At 36.1% G+C, this 26245-nt stretch overlaps 2 protein-coding genes across 4 annotated transcripts in view; one reads left to right on the top strand and one right to left on the bottom strand.

Annotated features, from left to right (window-relative positions):
• Positions 1–26245, bottom strand: part of PRKAB1_1 (Protein kinase, AMP-activated, beta) — a gene marked incomplete at its 5' end in the record, with an annotated part of 59475 nt that overhangs the window by 14022 nt on the left and 19208 nt on the right. Inside the window, 3 exons of one of the 3 annotated variants that reach the window (XM_051209732.1) lie at positions 13810–14003; positions 14054–14188; positions 18546–18639. In XM_051209732.1, the coding sequence (XP_051073107.1) occupies positions 13989–14003; positions 14054–14188; positions 18546–18639 (244 nt within the window). In that variant the 3' untranslated portion in view covers positions 13810–13988. The remainder of the gene's footprint in view (positions 1–13809; positions 14004–14053; positions 14189–18545; positions 18640–26245) is intronic. The other 2 variants (XM_051209731.1, XM_035731538.2) reach the window with 2 other exon arrangements.
• Positions 665–4334, top strand: MS3_00002171 (uncharacterized protein). Its single transcript, XM_051209739.1, has 2 exons — positions 665–4236; positions 4279–4334. The coding sequence occupies exon 1, from the start codon at positions 2686–2688 to the stop codon at positions 3205–3207; it is 522 nt and encodes a 173-aa protein (XP_051073108.1). The 5' UTR covers positions 665–2685; the 3' UTR covers positions 3208–4236; positions 4279–4334.

Genomic DNA, 26245 nt, shown 5'->3' with positions numbered 1-26245 from the left:
AGTGGCACATTTAACATGTACAAACGATATAGATTAAATTGATTACAGGATCTTTAGTCATCGAAAATTGCATGAAATATTTAAAACTTTTAAATAAGAGTCCAATCATATGTATTTTCAATATTATTTCTATCTACAATAATGATATAATCATAATTCAATGTTATCTCCGTATGTGTATTGACTCAATGTTGACTTGTTTAAATTTATAAGGGTTACGGCTTCTGATCATAACTTCGATAAGTTCAACTACAATTCAGTATTATTAATCAGAATATGATAATTAAGTTTGGTGATCTCGTGGAGATTTATGAATTTCGTCATTTTATTAAGTGAAACTTTTAAATTATTGTAAAAATCTTCATCTTCAAGTTATAAATTAGCAACAATTATCATTGTATAAAAGTATTGATAAAAAGGTACTTTATGTCAATAAAGCATGTATTACGTATTGCAGAACAACTGAAGTACCATATACAACAATTCTACTTGTTTTTAGCTCCCGCAAACAACCCACCTCCCTTAGATGATTTCAAAAGACCAAATTTATTGGAATTTTTTTATTAAACGAGAATGAAGGAAGGTTGAATTTACATTTCAAGTTAATTCAGTTGTTCCAATACTAATTTAGTGATTATTAATTACAGAGTTTTATTAACTACTACTCCATGGTTACTCAATACAAAAATTATAGTGAAATAATTATCACCAAGGTAAATGTATTGATAATCAAATAACTAAAATAGACTGAAAGTAAATATGAATAAAAATCATGTTGAAATTGACGAAATGAAAGTCACATTTAATTGATATGTGAAACTAAGATTGATAATTTGTAGGTATCAGTGCCAAGGTTTGGCTTGATAGTTTCAAATAAATCGAGCACAAATTAATACAATGAAAGGTTATAGAAATTCACTTTGATAAAAAAAATAACTTAACATTGATATATTCAGACGTATTATGATTTTAATTGAACTAAAAATATTTTAGATTATTCCATTTGGACTATTTACACTTGTGTTGATTTTGTTTCGGTTATTTACTTACTCTGAAGAGGTAGCTTACATTAAGTCACGAAACGTCAGAAATACAATTTCCTACTCACTGGGGTATCACAAACAGTATGTTTATTAATAAAATTAATTTTCTTTTCCATATGTTGTATTTGGGGATATAGTATTATCAACAACGTATTATATATTTGTGTGTTGTTATTTTAAAGACAGTTTATATGTAATTGTTACAAACTATTTGAAAGTAAGAAGGAAAAACTGAATGTAAGAATTACAGAAGTGTTAAGGCTGAAAACAATATCAGCTATACCTGGCGTCACTCTGTTACGATACGTGTCAAGCGTCTTGTATTCAAGATCTTACAGCTTATATTTGGAACGGTGACCACTCAGGTTAACACGGAGCGAAATGCAAACACCGAGACTAGGTGTAAATGAAAATTTATTCAATTTTCGAAAATAGTTTCCCAAAACAAGTTCAAAAGCATGCAATCCCTAAACCAAATACACTCGTTTTTATTCTGATTTCACCCACACACACATATGATGACCAGTTAATAAATATCATACCAATGAAAATATAGACAGGGTTACTTTAAAACATGTACAAAGTTCACCCAGAATTATACGGAAAATATAACTATCACACCGGGCGAATGTCCTGGTATGTTTGAGGAGATTACAAGATTACCTAATCAGCGAAAGGAACGAAGGGTCAGTGACACAACAATAAGACAAGTTTAACTATTCCGATGCTTCCCAGCCCCGCCAACTAGGAGGAGAAGACCTGGTTTAGATGAGGGGAAGGTATATTCTACAAGCATCTAAAAGCACAGACAAAACAAGCACACAACTCTCAAGCGTATATATACGGGATGGGAATGTCCTTGGGAGACGTCACAAATTAGCGTACTGAAAGAGAAAACGAACCAATGACACTTAGGGTCCTTCCAAGCGGGAAATACAACCTGAAGGTAAAGATGAGCGCTTTCGGCACGAAAACGGGAAATTCAAGTTTCCAAAATAAAATGACTAAAGTACGACATTTACCAAGTAATTTCTGAGGATTTAACATGCCCAACATGTTCATACATGTTTTACTGAACGATATTTACACCTAACTGATACAAATATATTGACTGTGAATAATGTTACATAAGAAAATATAAACTCAATATCATGCTAACTTAAGTGTTACACTGAGAATAAAATTAATGTCGTGACATGTTACACCAAGTTAGATGAAACGTGAACTTATCCTAAACTTATCAATACGGGTATCTTATCAGATGATTATTTAGGAATTATGGATAGAGTAATGTGCTAGTAATAAGTAATTAGTCACCCATCGCAAACATTTACTGATAGGACCCTATTTTTCACTTTCCATAACCTGTTCATATCATTTTATCCTATTAATGAAGGATTGTTGACTCAGAGTATTGAAAAAAAACCCAACTTGTTTTGTGAACTCAAACGTAACTTTATCTACGTAGGGATGACCATCACTAAGCCTTCAAACAAACTACACGGTTTGACGTGAACTACATTATCTTACTTTTCATTCTAAGAAAAACTGTATGCCATCAGTTGTTTAGTCATTAGTTTAAAATATATTCGGAGATATTTTGACCGGAGAAAGTGACACAGATTAGAAAGTCCGAAGAAACATGTTGAGACACGCATCAAACAACACAGTTCAACAAACTAGAGATAAATCGAACACAATGGATATAAAAAAACTGATCGTTAATTTATCTGATAGAAATCCGAATGCCCACGAAATTTCATTGCTTCAAAAGGGACCCAATTTCAACTTAAATAGACTACAATTATCACCTTTCAAAATTATACGAGCGATCGAACGAGCTTTGGATGTACTTCCTAGTGAAACAGCGAATGAATTTAGGAATAAAATAATGGTCATGTTATTACATCAAAAACCATATAATTCTAATCTAAGTAAAAATGAATTATATGCATTAAAACAGCTGAGAAATGATAAGACAATTATCATTACGAGAGCAGATAAGGGGCACACGACAGTTATTATGAACAACTCGGACTACGAGAGAGTCAGGGAACATCCACAAGAGGACCCGTGTGAATTAATTAAAGAAACGAAAAGTCGAGCAACGCTTAATAAACTTAAGGCTGAAGCCAGTAAAACCTTCCAGTCGATAAAAATCTAACTAGCACCGTCATTATGGTTCATATTATATCCAAAGAGTTGTAACCCTTGTAGATTCTATGGACTTCCAAATATTCATAAGAACAATACTCCACAAAGACCAGTGGTTGATTTTACAAATACACCGACATACAATCTAGCGAACTACTTAGCTAGGATACTTAAACCATATGACAAATTAATTAATCATAGAATTAAAAACTCTATTAAGTTCAGGAATAATATCGATAACATCCATATAGAAGAGGATGAAATGATAGCAAGTTTTGATGTATTTTCCTTATTTACTAATGTACCGATCAATAGAGCATTGAATATTATTTATGACAGTTTAGAATCTGACTCAGATTTGAATTTACGATACCCGTTAGATTCATCCGAATTTATTAAGTGCTTGGAATTGTGGTTACGATCCACGTTATTCATATTTCAAGGAAAACTTTGCATACAAAAAGGTGTAGCAATCGGTTCTCCAGTTTCTCCGATTGTATTCATGAATTCCCTAGAAACCAATGCGATCACAAAATGTGAATATCCACTAAAAGTCTGGTTGTGGTATGTAGATGACATTTTTATTAACATTAAACGGAATGATTTTCATGGAGTTTTGCTCTCTGAGCTGGATGGTTTGGTCGTGGAGCTTTCATCGTTCTTCTGAACGACATCATCAACATAAACTTCAGATAGAAGTGAAGTGTTCGAATTTCTCCACATATGCTTCACAGCCTAACCTGTAGACCTCGATATTGATTGGCTTTTGTTGACCTTAAACCTGTCATTGTTTACTTCTTTGTTTTGGTTGTGTCTCCCAGTGATTTGATTTTGGTCCTATACTTGTCCATAATTTTTCTGATTGGTTGATAAATTGGATCGATTTCAATGTGTTTGTTAACTGCTGATTGACCCGAGTGCCAAGTTGGACGGATACGTAATAATAATAAGTTGAAAATAAATGTATTCAGGAAATCAACACATTCTGAGAGATACTTGGATTATGATTCAGCTTATACGTTTTTTATGAGTCACTGAGGTAAAGAAAAATTAATTAATAAGAGTATTAATCTCTTTACAGAAAAGGAAGACCAACAGATTGGATTGAATGGAGCTTTGTATACGCTTAGCGATAACAATTACCCCAAAGGGTTTTTAAAGAAGATTATTAGGAAAAAAAGAAAAACAAAATTATAATGTATACAGGAAGATTGGAAGTTCACCGTGGTCATCCCATACCATAGTGAAACATCAGAAGAAATTAAGAGGATTTTAATCAAACATGATAAATGAGCACATTTTCGGGCTTGTGACACCATAAAATCAGCATTAGTGAAGGTTAAGGATAGATTTCCAAAGGAAGAACAAAAGAATATTGACTATGAGATTAACTGTCATTATTGTAATACAGCGTATGTGGGAGAAACTTCAAGACAGTTAAATGTGAGGTTGAAGAAACACAATGTTTGAAAAATGTTCCCAAATCCTCGGTTGATCTAAAGAAACTTGAGAATAGTTCGGTGATGGCATTACATGCGTTGGTAACAGGACACAAGATAAGTTTTGAAGGGACTAAAGTAATTCAGAAAGGTTTTAGCACACATAAAGAAGGATATATATATATGGCGGTAACGTCTCTGACTATGAAGCTAGGTGACACGGGATCAAATCCGTCAGGGAGCACCAGCCCCCTCAAGATTACAGGTACACCTTGCTGACGAGTGCCAAGTAGCACGAAACCCGGGTCTAGGGTTTCCTGTCGACTATCTCCAACCACCATCTAATACAGTTATGTATTTGATGATTTTTATTGTACATGCACACTGGTTAGTCAGAAACAAACTTTTCAATTTGCACTTTTATTTTTCCTTCATATAAAAACAAATTTAACATATAATATCAACTATTAATAGCTCAATCTTACACATACATACACACAAAACAAATATCCGTGATCAAATATCATAATGTATAGGTCATTCATAGGAGACGAAGGATAAGCAATCACAAGATACACTGGATGTAAAAGAAACTAGAGTTGGAGAATAATACCAATGACTGATGATGAAAAAGGGGAATATAAAACACAGGTGGGAAAGAGAAGCATGACAAATAAGGTAGAGGATAAGAATTGGCAAAATGCAAACTACGTACACGAAGATGACAGGAAACAATGGATATACGTTTTGTGTTAATTGGCACTCGTTAGTCGGTTGTACCTGTTATCTTGGGAAAACTGAAGCTCTCTGGCAGATCCGGTCTAGCATCAACCAGCTCTACATTCAAAGACGTTACCACTGAGCTATTCAGGATGAGATTGACTAAATAGCATCAAACCTAGGTCCATGGTTTATTATTATTACTTCCAACCACCACCTTATAACTTGATCGACAGAATTGGAACAACACTGAAGAAGCATTTGACATACACGATATTGGTCACTGTCCAGTGATCAATCAACTGTAAATATGTACACCAACTAAGGAAAATGATTGAATCCGTAGAGCACATTCAACGATCCCTCCCTTCACTTCGCTTTCTTAATAGAAGGGAAAATATTTGAAGTTGGGAATTTAATGAAACTCAGATAAGAAAAAAATATATAGGTATACATATACACTTCAGTTCATTGTTCCAATAACATTAAAGAGTATATATTCCACACAAATATTTAATAATCAGTATCAAATAACATAAATATTATTGTTTCAGTCAGACATCTACAAATTAGGACCAGAAACATGTATGCATCTGTCCAAATTGCAATAACTTAACATAAAAAGGTGAACACCAAACTCATACAAGCAGCTAGTTCAATGGTAGTAATAATTACTGTTCCACATTTAGTACAAAAATCATACTGCACATTTTGCTAATAAATCCAAACTTAAGGACTATACTAGTAAAACACCAATTACAACCATTCAACACCGTGCAAAAGTCATTTAATTTGTTTGTTGTCTTTTATTTTTACAAAAAGAGGGTCTGTATAACAAAACATATTCATCATATGATTAATCAAGCTGATTTAATAGCAAAATAGTGTTATATATATTAAACCTTAAATTTTGTGTAATATGGTAGAACACAAAATAATTCATTTAAACAGGTTATCATTATCAACAGTGATCAATAAACTAGTATTGAGTGATTGGGTAAAGAAGTTCTAATTAATAAACTAAAAAATATACGGTACATGTCAGCCGAACACAATACGGATGACATGCAAATATGGTAATAAAACGACCAAATAAAATAATTAGTTGTGATGGGAAATTATGTTTATACAGAGTAAACAAAAAACTCATTTGTTATCACCAGAGGGACAACTAAAATCTGTGCATGATCTCAATTACAACTTGGCAATCTCCATAAACTTATACTAATAATTATCATGTGTTCACTAGTGACTAACTTTGGGATGTAATTCCCGGGATTCTTACAGGAAGCCATGACCAGTGGAGTTCAACCATGTTGGGTGTGAGGCAGTGACTCACCAAAGACAATGGGAGATGGTCTCGCAATATCATGGATTGGTAGAAGTTAGATGCCGGCTCAGTGGTCTAGAGGTTAAGTGTTCGCACACGAGACCGAAGGTTCGGGGTCCGAATTCAGCGTGCAGGATCAAGGATGCGCATTGTCGAGGAGTCCAATACTGGGACGAAACGACTGTCCAGTGCTTCCAGGTTGTCAATGGTGGTCTAACGTTGATCGGTTCATGATCTAAATTAAAACTCAAAATATCTCCACAACCCTATACTGATGGTTAAAAGTGCGTTTGTTAGTTATTTAATTTGTGAAGTGTTTCCGCCTTTGAAAAAACTTTAACCAACTTCTTCATTATAAAGTCAAATGATAGACAGTTATTTGAACATATAAATATTGGTACAAAGGGGCACCAAATACATATAAGCCACACAAGTCACTTGATTTGTAGGTGTGCTGTGATATTACACGGGTGCTCAGACCGACACAGATGGTTTTCTTGGGAGGCCACACCCCGAGCCTTCGACCTAAAGGTCTGACCCACAAGACAGCGAAGCAACGTCAACAGATGAAGTCCCATAGTAGTCGGTGACCAATAATTGGTTCATATGCCATTTGTTCCCTCAGGGTACTGGAGCCCATGTGCACCATTGGTTTGGAATCAGGGTTTTCCAGCTCTCCTAGGTGGACTCTCCGTGTCCACCTTCCCGATTGAAGTGCCAGATATTCGCTTTTCATCCTCTCAACTTCGTAAACAACACCCCCGTTGCGAGAAGGCAGTGACGGTGAGAGCATTTCGAGAGAGAGAGAGAGGGCTCACTTTCACTACCCTCGGCCGCACCAGGGCATTTGGGGGCTGATAGACCATACGAATTATAAAAAGAGCAGATACACAATACGCGTATTATTATTATTATTATTATTATTATTATTATTATTACTATTTTGATATGATTCTGATAGAATAAAAACACAAGTCAGAAGGTTCACAATTTTTGGTTGAAAAAAATCACACTAAAAAAGTGGTAGCGTATGATCACTATAGAAATTATAGTGAACAAACTTTTGGCTTAAATGAACATTGAGGTTGAAAAGAATTCAAGGATGTAATAATAATTGGCAGGTTTGAAGTGAAATGAATCAAATGAATTTGTCAACTGACAGCTTGATACGAGCAAAATGTTTAATATAACATACTAACTAGGATTAAAAATAGATTTTTTAAAGTTATATTTGTTATAGATTAACTTCAGTTGAGACTGGAACGAGTGCTTAACCATTAAAACCACTGTGTTGGTGTTCAATTATAGAATTTAAAGTTTAATTAGTTTGGAATATAGTATGATGATTACTCAATGTCATTGGTGAAAACCGCGTCACTCTTAACATATTTGAATGTTGCCAGTCAAAAATTGTCATGAAAACTTTAGGAAAATTTTGAGGTAAGTCACATGTGAACTGACTACTATGGTTTATCAGCATGTAGTTGTTGAGTTTCATTGAAATCATGAACTGATCAATGTTGGACCACCACCGAACACCTGGAAGTGCTGGACGATCCCTTCGACCTACTATAGGATTGCTCAACAATCCTCATCCACGAGCCCGCACGCGAGAATCGAGCCCAAGGTCTTCGGTCTCGTGCACCAACGCTTAACCTCTAGATCACTGAATCGGAATCTGACGATGTTAAATTCTAACTTCAACCAATTTACGACATTGCGCAATCATCTTCCACCCAATACGGTTGAACTATACTGGTCATAGCTTCCCTCGTAGTTATTATTTATTTCAACACATAGATAATGGTACAAAGAGGCACCAAATACATATGCGCCACACAAACCTCATTCGATATGTGTGAGGGCTGTGATACTGCCCGGGTGCCCAAACCGAAGCAGGTGGTTTTCTTACGGGGCCACTCCCCGAGCCTTCGACCTGAAGGTCTGATCCACAAGGCAGTGGAGCATCGTAAGGAGATGCAGTCCCATGGAAGCCGGTGACCAACAATTGGTTCATACGCCATTTGTTCCCGCAGGATACTGGAGCCCATGTGCACCATTGGTTTGTGATCCGGTTAAAGCGCCGGACATTCGCTTTTCATCCTCTCATTTTCGTAAACAACACCCCCGCCACGAGAAGTCAGTGAGTAGGACTTCCCTGGCAGAGGCTATATACGCGTGGCCATGTGAGAGCATTTCGAGAGGGAGAGCGGACTCTCCTCACTCTCGGCCGTACCAGGGCACTAGTGAACACATGATAGTTATCGGTATAGGGTTGTGAAGATTGTTGGGTTTTATTAGGAAGAAATGGCCGTTTAAAGATCCCCAGTTCTCAATGTCAGTCGGTTCATGATTTCAGTGTGATAGGTTAGTTGAGGGAGTTTTATACAGATTAGATTAATTTTTAGACTGTATTCTAAAAAAACATCTTGAAATGTGAATGGGTTTTTTGACTTGGAACTTGTCTGGTCATGTCAACAGAAATGAAGTATATGTGTGTATCCGCATTTCAATTTTATATTACTCCAGCGGAAATATACAAATGAAGCAAATTATTGAAAGTTCAGTTGTGTAAATCATTATTTTATTATTCCTTATTGATAAAATTTGGAAGTATAAATAGGATATGAATGATGAAAATTCCAGATATAGTGTTTGAAATGTCTTGGACTATACGCTACAATATGAAACACATCAAATTGTATTTTCTACTAATTTGAGAAAAACTTAAATAAGACTATCAGGTAAAATATTGTGGTTATTTGTAAACGTAAGTAACTTATTCTAAATGTCTTTTTAGCTTAGTTGCTTAGCACTCGTGATGCTATTCAAACAAATCCTGATAATACATGATATATGGCATTAAATACTTAGCACTTTTAAATTTAATGAAGTAATTCATTTACCAAGTGCAATTTCATGTAATAGGCTTTAAGCCATACATTTCAATGTCATCGACAGTGGTATTACTCAATAGAACACAATTTAAAATTGTGACTCAGTGATTGAATGTCAATTGGTTAAACTATCAAACTGATGATACATTGAAAATAATACATACATTTGTATCAAAAGGCGTTTTGTGGAGATTGTAGTAATTTAAACAGTTGAGATCATGAGTCAATTGAAGCTAGACCACCATGGAAAACCTGAAAGTACTGGACGGCCGTTTCGTTCTATTGTGGGATTCCTCAGCAGTGCGCATCCACGACCCCGCCTCGCGGGATTCGAACCCAGGACCTACCAGTCTCGCGCCAGGCGTTTAACCAACTAGACTACTGAGCCGGCATCCAACGGTGCTAACGCCTAACTTCAACTGCTGAGGAGTCCCACAATAGGATGAAACGGCCGTCCAGTGCTTCCAGGTTTTCCATGGTGGTCTAGCTTCAATTGGCTCATGATCTCAACTGTTTAAACGTGCCTTTGTATACAAACGTTTTATTTCGAATATGATAGTAATATCTGGTTTAACATTTACTAAAAAATCAGGTTAATATAATAAAGTGTTTAATAGTATTCAGTATATCAGTTACTTTAATCTTTACCAATATACTTTAGAGATCGACTTGTGTAACATGATTTCATAAATTTTTTTTAAAGATTGTTCGAACAAAAAGGAGTGAACTGAAGTGCATTCTCAAAATGTAGTTTACGATAAAGTATTATTGTTTAATTTCTAATGACTAATAGTCTTATTTGAAAATATAATCTTGCCAGCCTATAAATCGACAAGAAAGTAATGACTTGAAATAAGTTTGGATCACTTCAGTAAGATACATAATAGTATAACATGCAAATAATAAGATAATACACATTGTATTTTGTAGGAAAATGTTGGGTAAAGTTTAGTGTGAACACATTATGTAATAGGATTTGAACCGATGACTTATGGGGTTTTTTCGTTCATACACCAATATATAAACTTTTGGAGATAAGACTGTACAATGGTGAGTATACTGATGTGTAAATTCTCTTAGGATAATGAGAGATATGGATTATTTCTTTGTATGGATATTACTAAGCTTTATAACTATGAATATGAATAATAAATTTTCCATATCACAAAATATTAACCAATAGAACTGTACTTAAACAATTTATTCCACATAATAAAGGTTAACTGATAAATGAAACCTGGAAATGTACACAAGTGGAATATCAATAAATTCTCTCTCCTGGGAATATAACTCGATAAACATAAAATATCCAAACTAACAGTTATTATCAAATAAAAATTTAGTACACTGAATCACTGGACTGTTTCTAGACTCCTAAAACTTAGATTCTTCTACTGAGAAAGAAAAACGAAATTATAAGGTGGAAACATGAGAGGAATTTTACTGTTTAAGTTAGTTCATGTATAGACTAAAGAATATTTATTGATCTACAAGTGCTCTTGATTTTTTAGAAACTTAAAAAAGGTACTAAGATTAGTTATGAATCGTCCAATTAATCAGCGACATTAAAGAAGAGCATGAATAGTACGTCAGGTCCTAAAAACTTTCCACACTCTAAGAACTTTCCAAGAAAAAAGCAGTTTCATAGTTAGCATCACGGAACGATCTCAGTTAAACGACCACTAAAAACTGGGAAGCACTGGATAGCTGTTTAGTCATAGTATGGGACTTCTCAGCAGTGCGGATCCACAATTACGCTACTATGGATCAAACCCAGAACGTTCGGTCACACGCGTGAACGCATTGACTCTAAACCAATGGGCCGGCATCCAATGGCTTACACATTTGACGTCTACCAATTTATAATATCGCCCGATCATCATCTTCCAATGCACTTGGTTGATAACTGAGTTACATTTGACAAGACTGAAGTCTACTGGCCATGGATTTCAACTAGAACTCCGAAATTACATCCATAATCAATTAACGGTAATTATATGAATTTCCCTACAGTCCAAAAAATTTTTCAAGTTATATACAGGCGTCTCTTTATATTTATTACTTTATTGAGTCTCTCTATTGAAAGAGAATCACAAAGTAATAACTGATCTAGAATTTGATGACTCACACATTTCAACTTCGATACATCAACAAAACATTATCACTATCATTTAGTCAGTTAGTCACATGCAACATCGAACCTAGTACAGGTGTTTATCGGTCCAAGTTTGCACACAGAATTTACACAGCGAAATGAAATTATAAAGACAGATACCAGAATTCTACAACTAGTAACAGTATCGGTGGTAATAGAAAACATTAAGTATAGAATAAAGGACGAATTCGTGGGATGGAGAAGTATAAATTCTACGTAGAGAAAAAGAAGGATCGCATTAACGTAGTTGCTACTGATTCTGAGCCATATCACACAATATTTTCAAACACTGATTACGAGCATCGCATAGACTTCGATCAGATAGTCTGTATCTGCCTAAACGGCTCAGTCTACAAGTTAATAACTTCATGGACTGACACTGATTCTTAGTTTGGCTAATCCTAGCTTTCTTCCACTTCATTCCTAAACCAAACAATATCTGTCGAGGTACGGAACGGTTGATCATACGGAGTACACGTCTCAATTACCTCAGCAGAAGATTCACTACTTCATAAACCACTTTATCATTTGAGTTTAGACTTAGCATTAGTCCCAACATACACGACTAATGTGCTTAAAAAGGATCTATGATAAGGAACATATACGGCATGAATATCCTGTTTTCGAAGGCAATGTTTAACAGCCAAAAAGTAGAATAAAAATAACATAACAAATGACAACTTTGAAATTATGTATCCTAAAATAAGTTATACTGAATCCAGTGTGCAACAAAACAATTTCAATACCAATAGTAACACAAAACAAATAAAGGATTAGAAAACCCGAAGTTAAAACTAAAATATGTTTAGAGAGAGAAAAAAGAAACCTTTTTGTATGTATAAACTCATAAATTACTTATGATGCATAAAAGCTCAACGCCTGCCTCTCACAAAGAAAATCGATGTGAAGGATACAAAAAACTAAGGAAGAGAATGTTACATGCTCTTGTTTTGCTGGTATGCTTGAATCATACGGTACAATTGTCCTGTAACTAATCCAATTCATTACCAATTTGTATTGATGATACGTCCCGGATTCGAATCTCGCGGGGGTAGGATCGTGGATGCGTACTGCTGAGGAGTCCTATACTAGGATGAAACGGCCGTCCAGTGTTTCCAGGTTTTCCATGGTGGTCTAGCTTCAATTGACTCATGATTTCAACCATTGAAAAATGCTTAACAAATAACTTGGAGGCGGTTCAATATACATCTAATGTATACAAAACCGATTAGCAATAGTGTTTTCTACACATTTTACACAACTGAATTGTACTAGAGATTTATCTATTGGTCCAACTCAATCAGTACATGTTAGTATACTTGACTTCGAGCTATACTTTAAGTGTAAGGGCAAGTGATACCACTTAGTTGCCCAAACCGAAGTAGGTTCGAATCTGTAATGTTAAATGTCTTAACCAGTGAGCCAACCCTCTGTCATTGTGTAAGAAAAGTCTATCATGAATTAATCACAATACGTAGCAAAATAAGGTTCGCATGATGATGATCTTTAGTAAGACGCACTGAGGTTCTTATGTCCAACACAAGGTTCAAATATAAGTAATGTATTCTTTGTGTAGATAGGTTTTCTCTTTGAGATAACCGTCAGAGTAGTGATTGTGAGATTAATAGCTATCAGTTTCAAGTTCTCCTTAGCCTACTTCGGTTTGTGATCCGGATAGTATTGAATTAGATTTCATATAGAAAAGATGGTTAAACATGAACATGTTCTTAGTTATTGGGGTTTGTGATTATGGGATAATGATTGTGAATATCAAATGATCAGCTTGTCTATTAAGGTCGGAACACAGATTAGTATTTTCTGAAACAAAGACTTAGATGTTAGATAGCATAAAAGCCTAGAGAATTTAGGTTGTCTCACTTGAATTGTGAGTATTGTGAAGTCAGTGATTTAGGTAAGCTTAAGAAAGGAAGGTAAACTAAGCATAAGTTTTTATGACTAAAGATATTAAACTCAAAAATTTCGCTAGAATTTCATTAGTCCAGTTAATCAACTTTCTATGTATATTGGAAACATAAATAAATAAACTATAACATAATCACTATATAGTTACCTTTATATTCAAAATTTCCTTTCCAGTTGAATCAACTGAGAGCTTTATTCACAAGACCATTGCGGATTAGATTTGTCTATTGTGCGTACAAGTTTGTTCAAAAACGAATTCACTCGTGAATACAATGTCTTGGTGACAGAGGTGAAATATATATGATTCATTTACACTTAAACACATATTCAACATTTAATGTGCTTTACAAAACAAAAAACATACAATTTTTTAAAATAAAATAAAAACATACTTCGCTAGATTCTGAACTATTTGAACGTCTTCGACTACTGGCTTGATCATGTTCTAACGCGTGTAGAACATCAAAATCTGATGATCTGACTTGAACAACATTATTTTTCGTACCATATTCATTGTCTACAGTTGGCTGTTGGGAAAATAGAAAAAAAAGATAGTAAAATAAGAATCATTCGTGAGGACGGAGAGAAACAGTGAGGATTGATAACGTTTACAATAATCATCAAACGATGAACGATATCAGTTTTTTTATTGAATAAGAGGAGAGAAAAACAAATAAACAAATAGGTTTGTATGATTTTTATTTTCAAAAACCAATAGCCTATACATAGTAACTAGAGGAAGTGTCAATAATCCTTTTTTCTTGTTAACAAAAATATAGAGGCTTGTCTTACAGGTCGAAATTTGAAATTGAATTCAATAAAAGGAGTAGAACATAGATGGTTTTATTTATTTCTATCGTGTTGTTTTATTATTCATCATTTATTTACATAATACTTTGATTATATTTTGAGCATAGAAGGAAAAAAACTGAATAGAATTTCTGTAATAAAAGGGATTAAAACGTTTGCGTTTTTATTATCATTAAACAAGTGGAGTAGACAGCTTTGTGTTAAAGTCACTACTTACTCAGTAAAACAATAATATTTGTCGTATTGAACTATATACTTTGAACATTCTCATATTTACAACAGTCTTTTTTTCACATTGTAAGAAGAAATGATTAAGATTATATATTGTGTAGTATATTCATGTAACTATATCAGTGTTTGTAATGTCACAATCATGTGCATTCTTCAATTTCAGTTTCCTTTAACATGTGATGTTTTCTCACTTCACGTACTATTTGACAAATAAATATAAGTATTGTAGACATAGATATATTATGGTTAACCATAGAATATGGAATATATGTTTCATCTTATATGCGATTAGAATCCAATAGATTCTACTTCAAACATCAACATATAATTTACTGAGTTCAAAACGGATATAATGTTTCGATAATGTAATAAGAAGACAAAGATTATCAGAATTATGTGATATATTAGCGCAATACATTTCGAACAATCTGATCACACATATACTTGTTAAAAGCATTTATATATAAAAATAAAAGGTCAACTAGACTGGGAACGGGGTAAGAGAAGATAAGGATAATTGATAAGAGTAATAATAATAATAATGTGAACACAATTTGAAACCTAATCACTCTGGATAATAAGTCAATATTACCAGGGTAGGTTAATAACACTAGTAGTAAAAGCTTGAATTATTTTATTGTCAATATTTAGAACTGAATTTTGTTTAGTTTTAATTGATAATATATGTGAATTGTGTGAGGATTATCTTGATTTAGCAAAATAGATAGAATGAATATATTATCAGAAGGGGTTTGTGGAGATTTTAGAAATTTTCACAGATTGAAATCATGAGTCAGTTGAAGCTAGACCACCATTGAAAACCTGGAAGCACTGGACGGCCGTTTCGTCCTAGCATGGGACTCCTCAGTAGTGCGCAGCCACGATCCCACACCCCGCGGGATTCGAACCCAGGACCTACTGGCTTCGCGCGCGATCACTTAACCATTAGACCACTGAGCCGGCATGCAACGGTGTTAATGTCTAACTTCAACCAATCCACGAAGTTGCGCCACCACCATGCTGAGGAGTCCCATACCAGGACGAAACGGCCGTCCAGTGCTTCCAGGTTTTCAATGGTGGTCTAGCTTCAACTGACTCATGGTTTCAATCTGTGAGAATGAATATATGTTAGCAAAGACTAGTCAAAATTCCGTTACACATTATAACAACGGAATAATTCGAACCCATATTACTAATAATCATGATTTGAATAGAGTATTTTAAATATAACTAAAGTTATATTATATGAAAAGATTTAATAAATAAAAAGTATCGGAACAGGAATATTAACAATTTTAAAAACCAATAACTAAGAGAATGAAGACGGTGATAACGTATAAGTTCGAGATTGACATTGAGTCATATGTTTCGGATGACAGGCAAGATATCTGCATCTTCTGACAGTCAAAACTAACCATCAGTGATTTATTTCTTCGTCTGACTAGTCTTAGTCTATACCAAATCGTTCTGTACTAGCTAGTGTAATAAGATTTCAGCAGTCGGGCATTAGGCCTGAGTAAAATATTTCATGCAACCAATCTGTCTTGTTTATATTCGTGTTCACTGATCTTGGGCTCTCGTTGAGCGTCTAATGATTATGTAAGCTAAGTTTGCGGAGGTCATATTAGTTAAACTAATTCTTTTAACATTATGGGGGAATTTTCGTTGCTTATTATAAACTAGAGAGATCAGCAACCACGACCTGTCTCATATGGAACAACATCCGACTCTCAAAATTTAGTCAATATTTTAACCAACTGAAGTAATAACACTTGATCACAAACTTCGAAAATTTAGAGTTGCTGGTAGCCCAAACTAGTTCAAATAAGACATATTTCTGTAAATCTAGACAGATTACATTGTCTTAAGGCCACATGGTACGTGAGGAAGAAAATCAAGTGGGTGGATTTGAATATTGATCGAGGATCATACCTATATATCCTAGTCTGCTTATATATATATGTATATATATATATATATATATATCAACCCATAGACTATCGAAATTCAAACATATACATCATACAAAGGTACACATAAAGGTATTATTTATCAGGCATCAATTTCAAATTTAGTTTATCCGACTTAGAAATATTCATAAATAGTTGTGAACTCCATTTGTGGCTCTTCTAAGGATACTGCCGGTCGCAAGCTTGGGTAAACGAGGAGATTTGGGAGTGGGTTTAACAACCAAATTCCGTAGATAGAAACACTGCTGGCAAAATGCGAATCAGAAGAAAGTCATTTACACCATTTAAACTCTGCTCTGAAAGTTGAAGGAACTTCATTCAGAAAAAATATGACGCCTCACAGTGAAAGCCGAGATACTTTGGAAGTCACGAGGCTGATATCCCTTCTGACAACCAGAGCGAAAACTAATAAAAATACATGTACATGTGTTCACGAAAGGACCTGATTATCCTGATGGGACACCTGAACACCCAAGTCGGAATAGACAACATCGAACATGAAGATATCATAGGACTATATGCACCAACTGGGAGAAAACAACAAGGATGACGAGAGGTTCGCAAACTTGTGTGTGCATTCAACAAAATGGTTATAGGTGACCTTGTATTTCTCCACAGACGCACACACATAGCTGTATGGGTCTCTCCTGATCACTCTACAGAGAACCAAACTGATCATATTTGCATCACTAAAATATTCAGAAGATTCATGGAAGAGATGAGAACCAGGAGAGGAGCTGACATGGCCCCAGGTCACCATCCGGTGGTTACCAAGATGAACCTGAAGCTGAAAGAGCACTGAACAACTGAATAATCAGTATTAAATAGGTTCAATACAGCCTTCCTTCGACATACTGACAAACTCAACAGCAGGTTCCAAGTTTTACAAGATCTACTCAAAGAAGAAGAAACCACTATGCAGGACAACTGTAAAGAAACCAAAGATGCACTAACGTCAACGTGTCAACAGGTCTTGAACCGCAAGAAGCATCATCGTAAGAAATAGATCTCTGTCAAAATCATTGACATAATTCAAGTAAGGAAGCACAAAAAACAGCAACTTACAACAGTCAAACAAGACAGCAGAAAATCAAGACACAGAACAAATACACAGAAGCAAACAAGCAAGTGGAGAGGAGCACTAGAGACGATAAGCAGAAATATATCGAAAACCTAGCAACAACAGTGGAAAACGCTGCTGCATAAGAAAATATGGAACAACTACATGACACAACGAGGAAACTGACAGGGAAACCAGAATGACCGGTCATGGACAAAGAAGGTAAGTCAATCACTCAAACTCAAGAATAGAGGAACAGGTGGGTGGAACACTTTGAAGAACTCTTGAATAAACTAACCTCACTGAACCCAATGGACATTGAAGCGCTACACACAGGCCTTCCTATAACTATCACTCCACCAACAATCGGAGTAATCGGCATGGCCAACCCAATCACATTTGATGGAGGAGCTCTAGAAGAGGTGGAGACTTTCATGTACCTGGACAGTATCAGTGATAAGCATGGAGGACTCGATGCGAATATAAAGCCAAGAATTAGCAAAGCAAGGGCAACATTCCTACAACTGAAGAACATATGTGACTCAAAACAACTAACAATCAATATCAATATCGAGAACCACTACAACCATCATCAAAACAGATCAAGTATTTATAAACAATTGTGAGCTCGTCATCAGTGGAATCAATAATTCTGTGAGTCTCTTAAGTTGAATGCATGAAAGACTCGTATTTAGAACTTTCAAGTCAAGAATATCAGAAATTCATACAGTCATTTTACTTCATCGAAGGATGTATTATACAACAAAAAAGCATTAAAAACCAAAATATTTCGCTTACTATTCACTCACTCACTTTAGTTGGGTCATGATACCATGCCCCATCAATGAAATACTTATATTGATGAATACCAGGTTTACAATCAATAATTACGTAAACTCCTGAGTTTCTAAGAGAAATAACACAATAAGAATAATGGACAAAATAACAGAAGAAAATTTAGTTATATATAGTCAGTCATACGCAACAAAGAACCTGTCGAATGTACACATCAGTTCAAGTTGTCACACCATCATAATACAGAGGCGTAATTATCAAGAAAAATGTACCAGTTCTTGTCATTGTCAATCTATTTTCGGGCATCGAATATGTCATTCTAACTCAATCAATCCTAGTTTAATAAGGTAGTTTGTATAAATCTATTCAATCTGAAATTTTTCCTAACTAAGACATTAACTAGGGCATCATCACTGAAAATCAGAAAGCAATGACCAGCTATTTTAGGCTAAACTTTGGTACTCCCGTGGTGTGTGCTACTGATGTCCATAGATATAAGTAGTATGTATCATCAGTCGAAAGTGAAATACCTGGCAGCAGATTAAAAAATTAAGGAAAAGAGAACGAGAACAGAGAATGATTGGTGTAGAAACGAAGGAACAATGAAGTCTGAGACGATTGACTGATATTTTGCAAACGAAGTATTTACTGTATGGTTCTTAGATTTTACACTTAGATTTACACTCCCTGTCTTCGCTTAAACTAAGAATTACGGCTTATGATTAGGCATTAAGTTCTTTCTAAAGTGAGTGTCCTATTGTTGTCATGTTTTAATCGTTTATTTATTACATGATTTCTAGTCACGTTTACTTTTGTGTTAATATTTGTGTAGAAGCATGTTATGTTATTACAACGAGAAGCCTATTTTAATAGAAAGCGATTTTCTTTAAGATTTATGTCAATAATTCAGTCTCATAAACCGACATCCGTTGACCACTCCAACTATCAATCAGCATTCTTTTCTTTTATTTCAGCGACCGAAAATTTATTCGCAAAATCGTAACTCATAACATTATCAAATCGATTGTACCATTATGAAATACAGGTTTTTAAACTATAGAACTGAAACAACCATCAATTGAAGAGAGTAAATGTTTTTACACAATAATACTTTCTGTCCAATATGTAGTAGTAGTAGTAGTCGTAGTAGTCGTAGTAGTCGTAGTAGTCGTAGTAGTCGTAGTAGTCGTAGTAGTCGTAGTAGTCGTAGTAGTCGTAGTAGTCGTAGTAGTCGTAGTAGTCGTAGTAGTCGTAGTAGTCGTAGTAGTCGTAGTAGTCGTAGTAGTCGTAGTAGTCGTAGTAGTCGTAGTAGTCGTAGTAGTCGTAGTAGTCGTAGTAGTCGTCGTAGTAGTCGTAGTAGTCGTAGTAGTCGTAGTAGTCGTAGTAGTCGTAGTAGTCGTAGTAGTCGTAGTAGTCGTAGTAGTCGTAGTAGTCGTAGTAGTCGTAGTAGTCGTAGTAGTCGTAGTAGTCGTAGTAGTCGTAGTAGTCGTAGTAGTCGTAGTAGTCGTAGTAGTCGTAGTAGTCGTAGTAGTCGTAGTAGTCGTAGTAGTCGTAGTAGTCGTAGTAGTCGTAGTAGTCGTAGTAGTCGTAGTAGTCGTAGTAGTCGTAGTAGTCGTAGTAGTCGTAGTAGTCGTAGTAGTCGTAGTAGTCGTAGTAGTCGTAGTAGTCGTAGTAGTCGTAGTAGTCGTAGTAGTCGTAGTAGTCGTAGTAGTCGTAGTAGTCGTAGTAGTCGTAGTAGTCGTAGTAGTCGTAGTAGTCGTAGTAGTCGTAGTAGTCGTAGTAGTCGTAGTAGTCGTAGTAGTCGTAGTAGTCGTAGTAGTCGTAGTAGTCGTAGTAGTCGTAGTAGTCGTAGTAGTCGTAGTAGTCGTAGTAGTCGTAGTAGTCGTAGTAGTCGTAGTAGTCGTAGTAGTCGTAGTAGTCGTAGTAGTCGTAGTAGTCGTAGTAGTCGTAGTAGTCGTAGTAGTCGTAGTAGTCGTAGTAGTCGTAGTAGTCGTAGTAGTCGTAGTAGTCGTAGTAGTCGTAGTAGTCGTAGTAGTCGTAGTAGTCGTAGTAGTCGTAGTAGTCGTAGTAGTCGTAGTAGTCGTAGTAGTCGTAGTAGTCGTAGTAGTCGTAGTAGTCGTAGTAGTCGTAGTAGTCGTAGTAGTCGTAGTAGTCGTAGTAGTCGTAGTAGTCGTAGTAGTCGTAGTAGTCGTAGTAGTCGTAGTAGTCGTAGTAGTCGTAGTAGTCGTAGTAGTCGTAGTAGTCGTAGTAGTCGTAGTAGTCGTAGTAGTCGTAGTAGTCGTAGTAGTCGTAGTAGTCGTAGTAGTCGTAGTAGTCGTAGTAGTCGTAGTAGTCGTAGTAGTCGTAGTAGTCGTAGTAGTCGTAGTAGTCGTAGTAGTCGTAGTAGTCGTAGTAGTCGTAGTAGTCGTAGTAGTCGTAGTAGTCGTAGTAGTCGTAGTAGTCGTAGTAGTCGTAGTAGTCGTAGTAGTCGTAGTAGTCGTAGTAGTCGTAGTAGTCGTAGTAGTCGTAGTAGTCGTAGTAGTCGTAGTAGTCGTAGTAGTCGTAGTAGTCGTAGTAGTCGTAGTAGTCGTAGTAGTCGTAGTAGTCGTAGTAGTCGTAGTAGTCGTAGTAGTCGTAGTAGTCGTAGTAGTCGTAGTAGTCGTAGTAGTCGTAGTAGTCGTAGTAGTCGTAGTAGTCGTAGTAGTCGTAGTAGTCGTAGTAGTCGTAGTAGTCGTAGTAGTCGTAGTAGTCGTAGTAGTCGTAGTAGTCGTAGTAGTCGTAGTAGTCGTAGTAGTCGTAGTAGTCGTAGTAGTCGTAGTAGTCGTAGTAGTCGTAGTAGTCGTAGTAGTCGTAGTAGTCGTAGTAGTCGTAGTAGTCGTAGTAGTCGTAGTAGTCGTAGTAGTCGTAGTAGTCGTAGTAGTCGTAGTAGTCGTAGTAGTCGTAGTAGTCGTAGTAGTCGTAGTAGTCGTAGTAGTCGTAGTAGTCGTAGTAGTCGTAGTAGTCGTAGTAGTCGTAGTAGTCGTAGTAGTCGTAGTAGTCGTAGTAGTCGTAGTAGTCGTAGTAGTCGTAGTAGTCGTAGTAGTCGTAGTAGTCGTAGTAGTCGTAGTAGTCGTAGTAGTCGTAGTAGTCGTAGTAGTCGTAGTAGTCGTAGTAGTCGTAGTAGTCGTAGTAGTCGTAGTAGTCGTAGTAGTCGTAGTAGTCGTAGTAGTCGTAGTAGTCGTAGTAGTCGTAGTAGTCGTAGTAGTCGTAGTAGTCGTAGTAGTCGTAGTAGTCGTAGTAGTCGTAGTAGTCGTAGTAGTCGTAGTAGTCGTAGTAGTCGTAGTAGTCGTAGTAGTCGTAGTAGTCGTAGTAGTCGTAGTAGTCGTAGTAGTCGTAGTAGTCGTAGTAGTCGTAGTAGTCGTAGTAGTCGTAGTAGTCGTAGTAGTCGTAGTAGTCGTAGTAGTCGTAGTAGTCGTAGTAGTCGTAGTAGTCGTAGTAGTCGTAGTAGTCGTAGTAGTCGTAGTAGTCGTAGTAGTCGTAGTAGTCGTAGTAGTCGTAGTAGTCGTAGTAGTCGTAGTAGTCGTAGTAGTCGTAGTAGTCGTAGTAGTCGTAGTAGTCGTAGTAGTCGTAGTAGTCGTAGTAGTCGTAGTAGTCGTAGTAGTCGTAGTAGTCGTAGTAGTCGTAGTAGTCGTAGTAGTCGTAGTAGTCGTAGTAGTCGTAGTAGTCGTAGTAGTCGTAGTAGTCGTAGTAGTCGTAGTAGTCGTAGTAGTCGTAGTAGTCGTAGTAGTCGTAGTAGTCGTAGTAGTCGTAGTAGTCGTAGTAGTCGTAGTAGTCGTAGTAGTCGTAGTAGTCGTAGTAGTCGTAGTAGTCGTAGTAGTCGTAGTAGTCGTAGTAGTCGTAGTAGTCGTAGTAGTCGTAGTAGTCGTAGTAGTCGTAGTAGTCGTAGTAGTCGTAGTAGTCGTAGTAGTCGTAGTAGTCGTAGTAGTCGTAGTAGTCGTAGTAGTCGTAGTAGTCGTAGTAGTCGTAGTAGTCGTAGTAGTCGTAGTAGTCGTAGTAGTCGTAGTAGTCGTAGTAGTCGTAGTAGTCGTAGTAGTCGTAGTAGTCGTAGTAGTCGTAGTAGTCGTAGTAGTCGTAGTAGTCGTAGTAGTCGTAGTAGTCGTAGTAGTCGTAGTAGTCGTAGTAGTCGTAGTAGTCGTAGTAGTCGTAGTAGTCGTAGTAGTCGTAGTAGTCGTAGTAGTCGTAGTAGTCGTAGTAGTCGTAGTAGTCGTAGTAGTCGTAGTAGTCGTAGTAGTCGTAGTAGTCGTAGTAGTCGTAGTAGTCGTAGTAGTCGTAGTAGTCGTAGTAGTCGTAGTAGTCGTAGTAGTCGTAGTAGTCGTAGTAGTCGTAGTAGTCGTAGTAGTCGTAGTAGTCGTAGTAGTCGTAGTAGTCGTAGTAGTCGTAGTAGTCGTAGTAGTCGTAGTAGTCGTAGTAGTCGTAGTAGTCGTAGTAGTCGTAGTAGTCGTAGTAGTCGTAGTAGTCGTAGTAGTCGTAGTAGTCGTAGTAGTCGTAGTAGTCGTAGTAGTCGTAGTAGTCGTAGTAGTCGTAGTAGTCGTAGTAGTCGTAGTAGTCGTAGTAGTCGTAGTAGTCGTAGTAGTCGTAGTAGTCGTAGTAGTCGTAGTAGTCGTAGTAGTCGTAGTAGTCGTAGTAGTCGTAGTAGTCGTAGTAGTCGTAGTAGTCGTAGTAGTCGTAGTAGTCGTAGTAGTCGTAGTAGTCGTAGTAGTCGTAGTAGTCGTAGTAGTCGTAGTAGTCGTAGTAGTCGTAGTAGTCGTAGTAGTCGTAGTAGTCGTAGTAGTCGTAGTAGTCGTAGTAGTCGTAGTAGTCGTAGTAGTCGTAGTAGTCGTAGTAGTCGTAGTAGTCGTAGTAGTCGTAGTAGTCGTAGTAGTCGTAGTAGTCGTAGTAGTCGTAGTAGTCGTAGTAGTCGTAGTAGTCGTAGTAGTCGTAGTAGTCGTAGTAGTCGTAGTAGTCGTAGTAGTCGTAGTAGTCGTAGTAGTCGTAGTAGTCGTAGTAGTCGTAGTAGTAGTAGTAGTAGTAGTAGTAGTAGTAGTAGTAGTAGTAGTAGTAGTAGTCGTAGTAGTCGTAGTAGTAGTAGTAGTAGTAGTAGTAGTAGTAGTAGAGTAGTAGTAGTAGTAGTAGTAGTAGTAGTAGTAGTAGTAGTAGTAGTAGTAGTAGTAGTAGTAGTAGTAGTAGGAGTAGTAGTAGTAGTAGTAGTAGTAGTAGTAGTAGTAGTAGTAGTAGTAGTAGTAGTAGTAGTAGTAGTAGTAGTAGTAGTAGTAGTAGAGTAGTAGTAGTAGTAGTAGTAGTAGTAGTAGTAGTAGTAGTAGTAGTAGTAGTAGTAGTAGTAGTAGTAGTAGTAGTAGTAGTAGTAGTAGTAGTAGTAGTAGTAGTAGTAGTAGTAGTAGTAGTAGTAGTAGTAGTAGTAGTAGTAGTAGTAGTAGTAGTAGTAGTAGTAGTAGTAGTAGTAGTAGTAGTAGTAGTAGTAGTAGTAGTAGTAGTAGTAGTAGTAGTAGTAGTAGTAGTAGTAGTAGTAGTAGTAGTAGTAGTAGTAGTAGTAGTAGTAGTAGTAGTAGTAGTAGTAGTAGTAGTAGTAGTAGTAGTAGTAGTAGTAGTAGTAGTAGTAGTAGTAGTAGTAGTAGTAGTAGTAGTAGTAGTAGTAGTAGTAGTAGTAGTAGTAGTAGTAGTAGTAGTAGTAGTAGTAGTAGTAGTAGTAGTAGTAGTAGTAGTAGTAGTAGTAGTAGTAGTAGTAGTAGTAGTAGTAGTAGTAGTAGTAGTAGTAGTAGTAGTAGTAGTAGTAGTAGTAGTAGTAGTAGTAGTAGTAGTAGTAGTAGTAGTAGTAGTAGTAGTAGTAGTAGTAGTAGTAGTAGTAGTAGTAGTAGTAGTAGTAGTAGTAGTAGTAGTAGTAGTAGTAGTAGTAGTAGTAGTAGTAGTAGTAGTAGTAGTAGTAGTAGTAGTAGTAGTAGTAGTAGTAGTAGTAGTAGTAGTAGTAGTAGTAGTAGTAGTAGTAGTAGTAGTAGTAGTAGTAGTAGTAGTAGTAGTAGTAGTAGTAGTAGTAGTAGTAGTAGTAGTAGTAGTAGTAGTAGTAGTAGTAGTAGTAGTAGTAGTAGTAGTAGTAGTAGTAGTAGTAGTAGTAGTAGTAGTAGTAGTAGTAGTAGTAGTAGTAGTAGTAGTAGTAGTAGTAGTATTCTGTGACCTTCTCTAATTAAGTAGACCTAAAACTTTTTAGATCATGAAATACAAAAACTTGGTAATATTTATTATAACATTTTAACAATAATGAATTTATTTATTTATTTGAACATATAAATATTGGTACAAAGGGGTACCGAATGCATATAAGCCACACAGGTCACTTGATTTGTGAGTGGGCTGTGATACTGGACGGGTGCCCAGACCAACACAAAGGGTCTTCTTAGGAGGCCACACCCCGAGCCTTCGACCTAAAGGTCTGACACACAAGACGGTGAAGCAACGTCAGCAGATACAATCCCATAGTAGTCAGTGACCAATAATTGGTTCATATGCCATTTGTTCCCTCAGGGTACTGGAGCCCATGTGCACCAATGCTTTTGGATCAGGGTTTTCCAACTCCCTAGGTGGACTCTTCGTGTCCACCTTCCCGATTGAAGTGCCAGACATCCGCTTTTCGTCCTCTCAATTTCGTAAACAACACCCCCGTCGCGAGAAGTCAGTGAGTAGGACTTCCCTGGCAGAGGCTATATACGCGTGGCCATGTGAGAGCATTTGGAGAGGAGAGCGATCTCTCCTCACTCTCGGCCGTACCAGGGCATTTGGTGGCACAATAATGAATATGAAAAAAAATATAGAGCTTATCATAACACAAAGCATTTTATAATTATGAATGGTTACAAAGCATAACATAAGTATTTAAACTGTTAATGGATTATAATACTTCTTTTTTAAAAAAATCCCATTAATATCACTTTTCAATGTCTATGATACTTATTAATAGTGTTTTTAGAAGAAATAACTGATTAGTATACTTAAAAGTCAATGTCAACAAACTGACTACTTATAATATGGATGAATTGATTAATGTAAGTTGAATAGTGATTATGCGGTAAGCAACGTTGAAGGTAAATAAAACAGAGACTATATACTTCGTTTTAAAAAATATTTATGTTTCAATCAAGAATTTCTGACGACATATTTATCAATCTTATTTTGACAGGTATAGAAGTAAGTTAACAAAAATGTAGAAGTGACCAAATCAAAACATGGTATCAGTTCATGAAGTCAATGATTATCGATTTGAGCTAATGTTAGTTGGTATTCACGCAATAACTTTCATCAGTGATTAAAGACATTAGTTAATATGAATCAGAATCAGTTATAATGGGACAGAGGCATTCACTCTTTATTTTCTTTTAGATCTCGTGTACCAGTAACCTAGCATGCATAACTTTTCAGTCCGCCTTTTCGAATCACATTCTCAATATTTATTCCTTCTTATTACCATTGTTATTACATTATTTCGACTACTTTACCATTCAATTTGTTACACATAGCCGATTGTTTTATATTCATAATAAAATAATGAATCAAAACTCATTTATTCAGAATAGAATATATATGGGCATCATTTAACACATAATACTTACATTTCATAACCTTGACACCATTATAACCTCTATAATGTTATGATTTATAGTTATTGGAAAATTTACTACTACTGCTACTACCATCATTATCATTATTATCATTTT

Source organism: Schistosoma haematobium, chromosome 1 (assembly GCF_000699445.3).
Source record: "Schistosoma haematobium chromosome 1, whole genome shotgun sequence".
NCBI classification, from domain to species: Eukaryota; Metazoa; Platyhelminthes; class Trematoda; order Strigeidida; family Schistosomatidae; genus Schistosoma; species Schistosoma haematobium.
The sequence above is the reverse complement of the archived record's forward strand: the minus strand, read 5'-3'. Positions and strand labels throughout refer to the sequence as shown.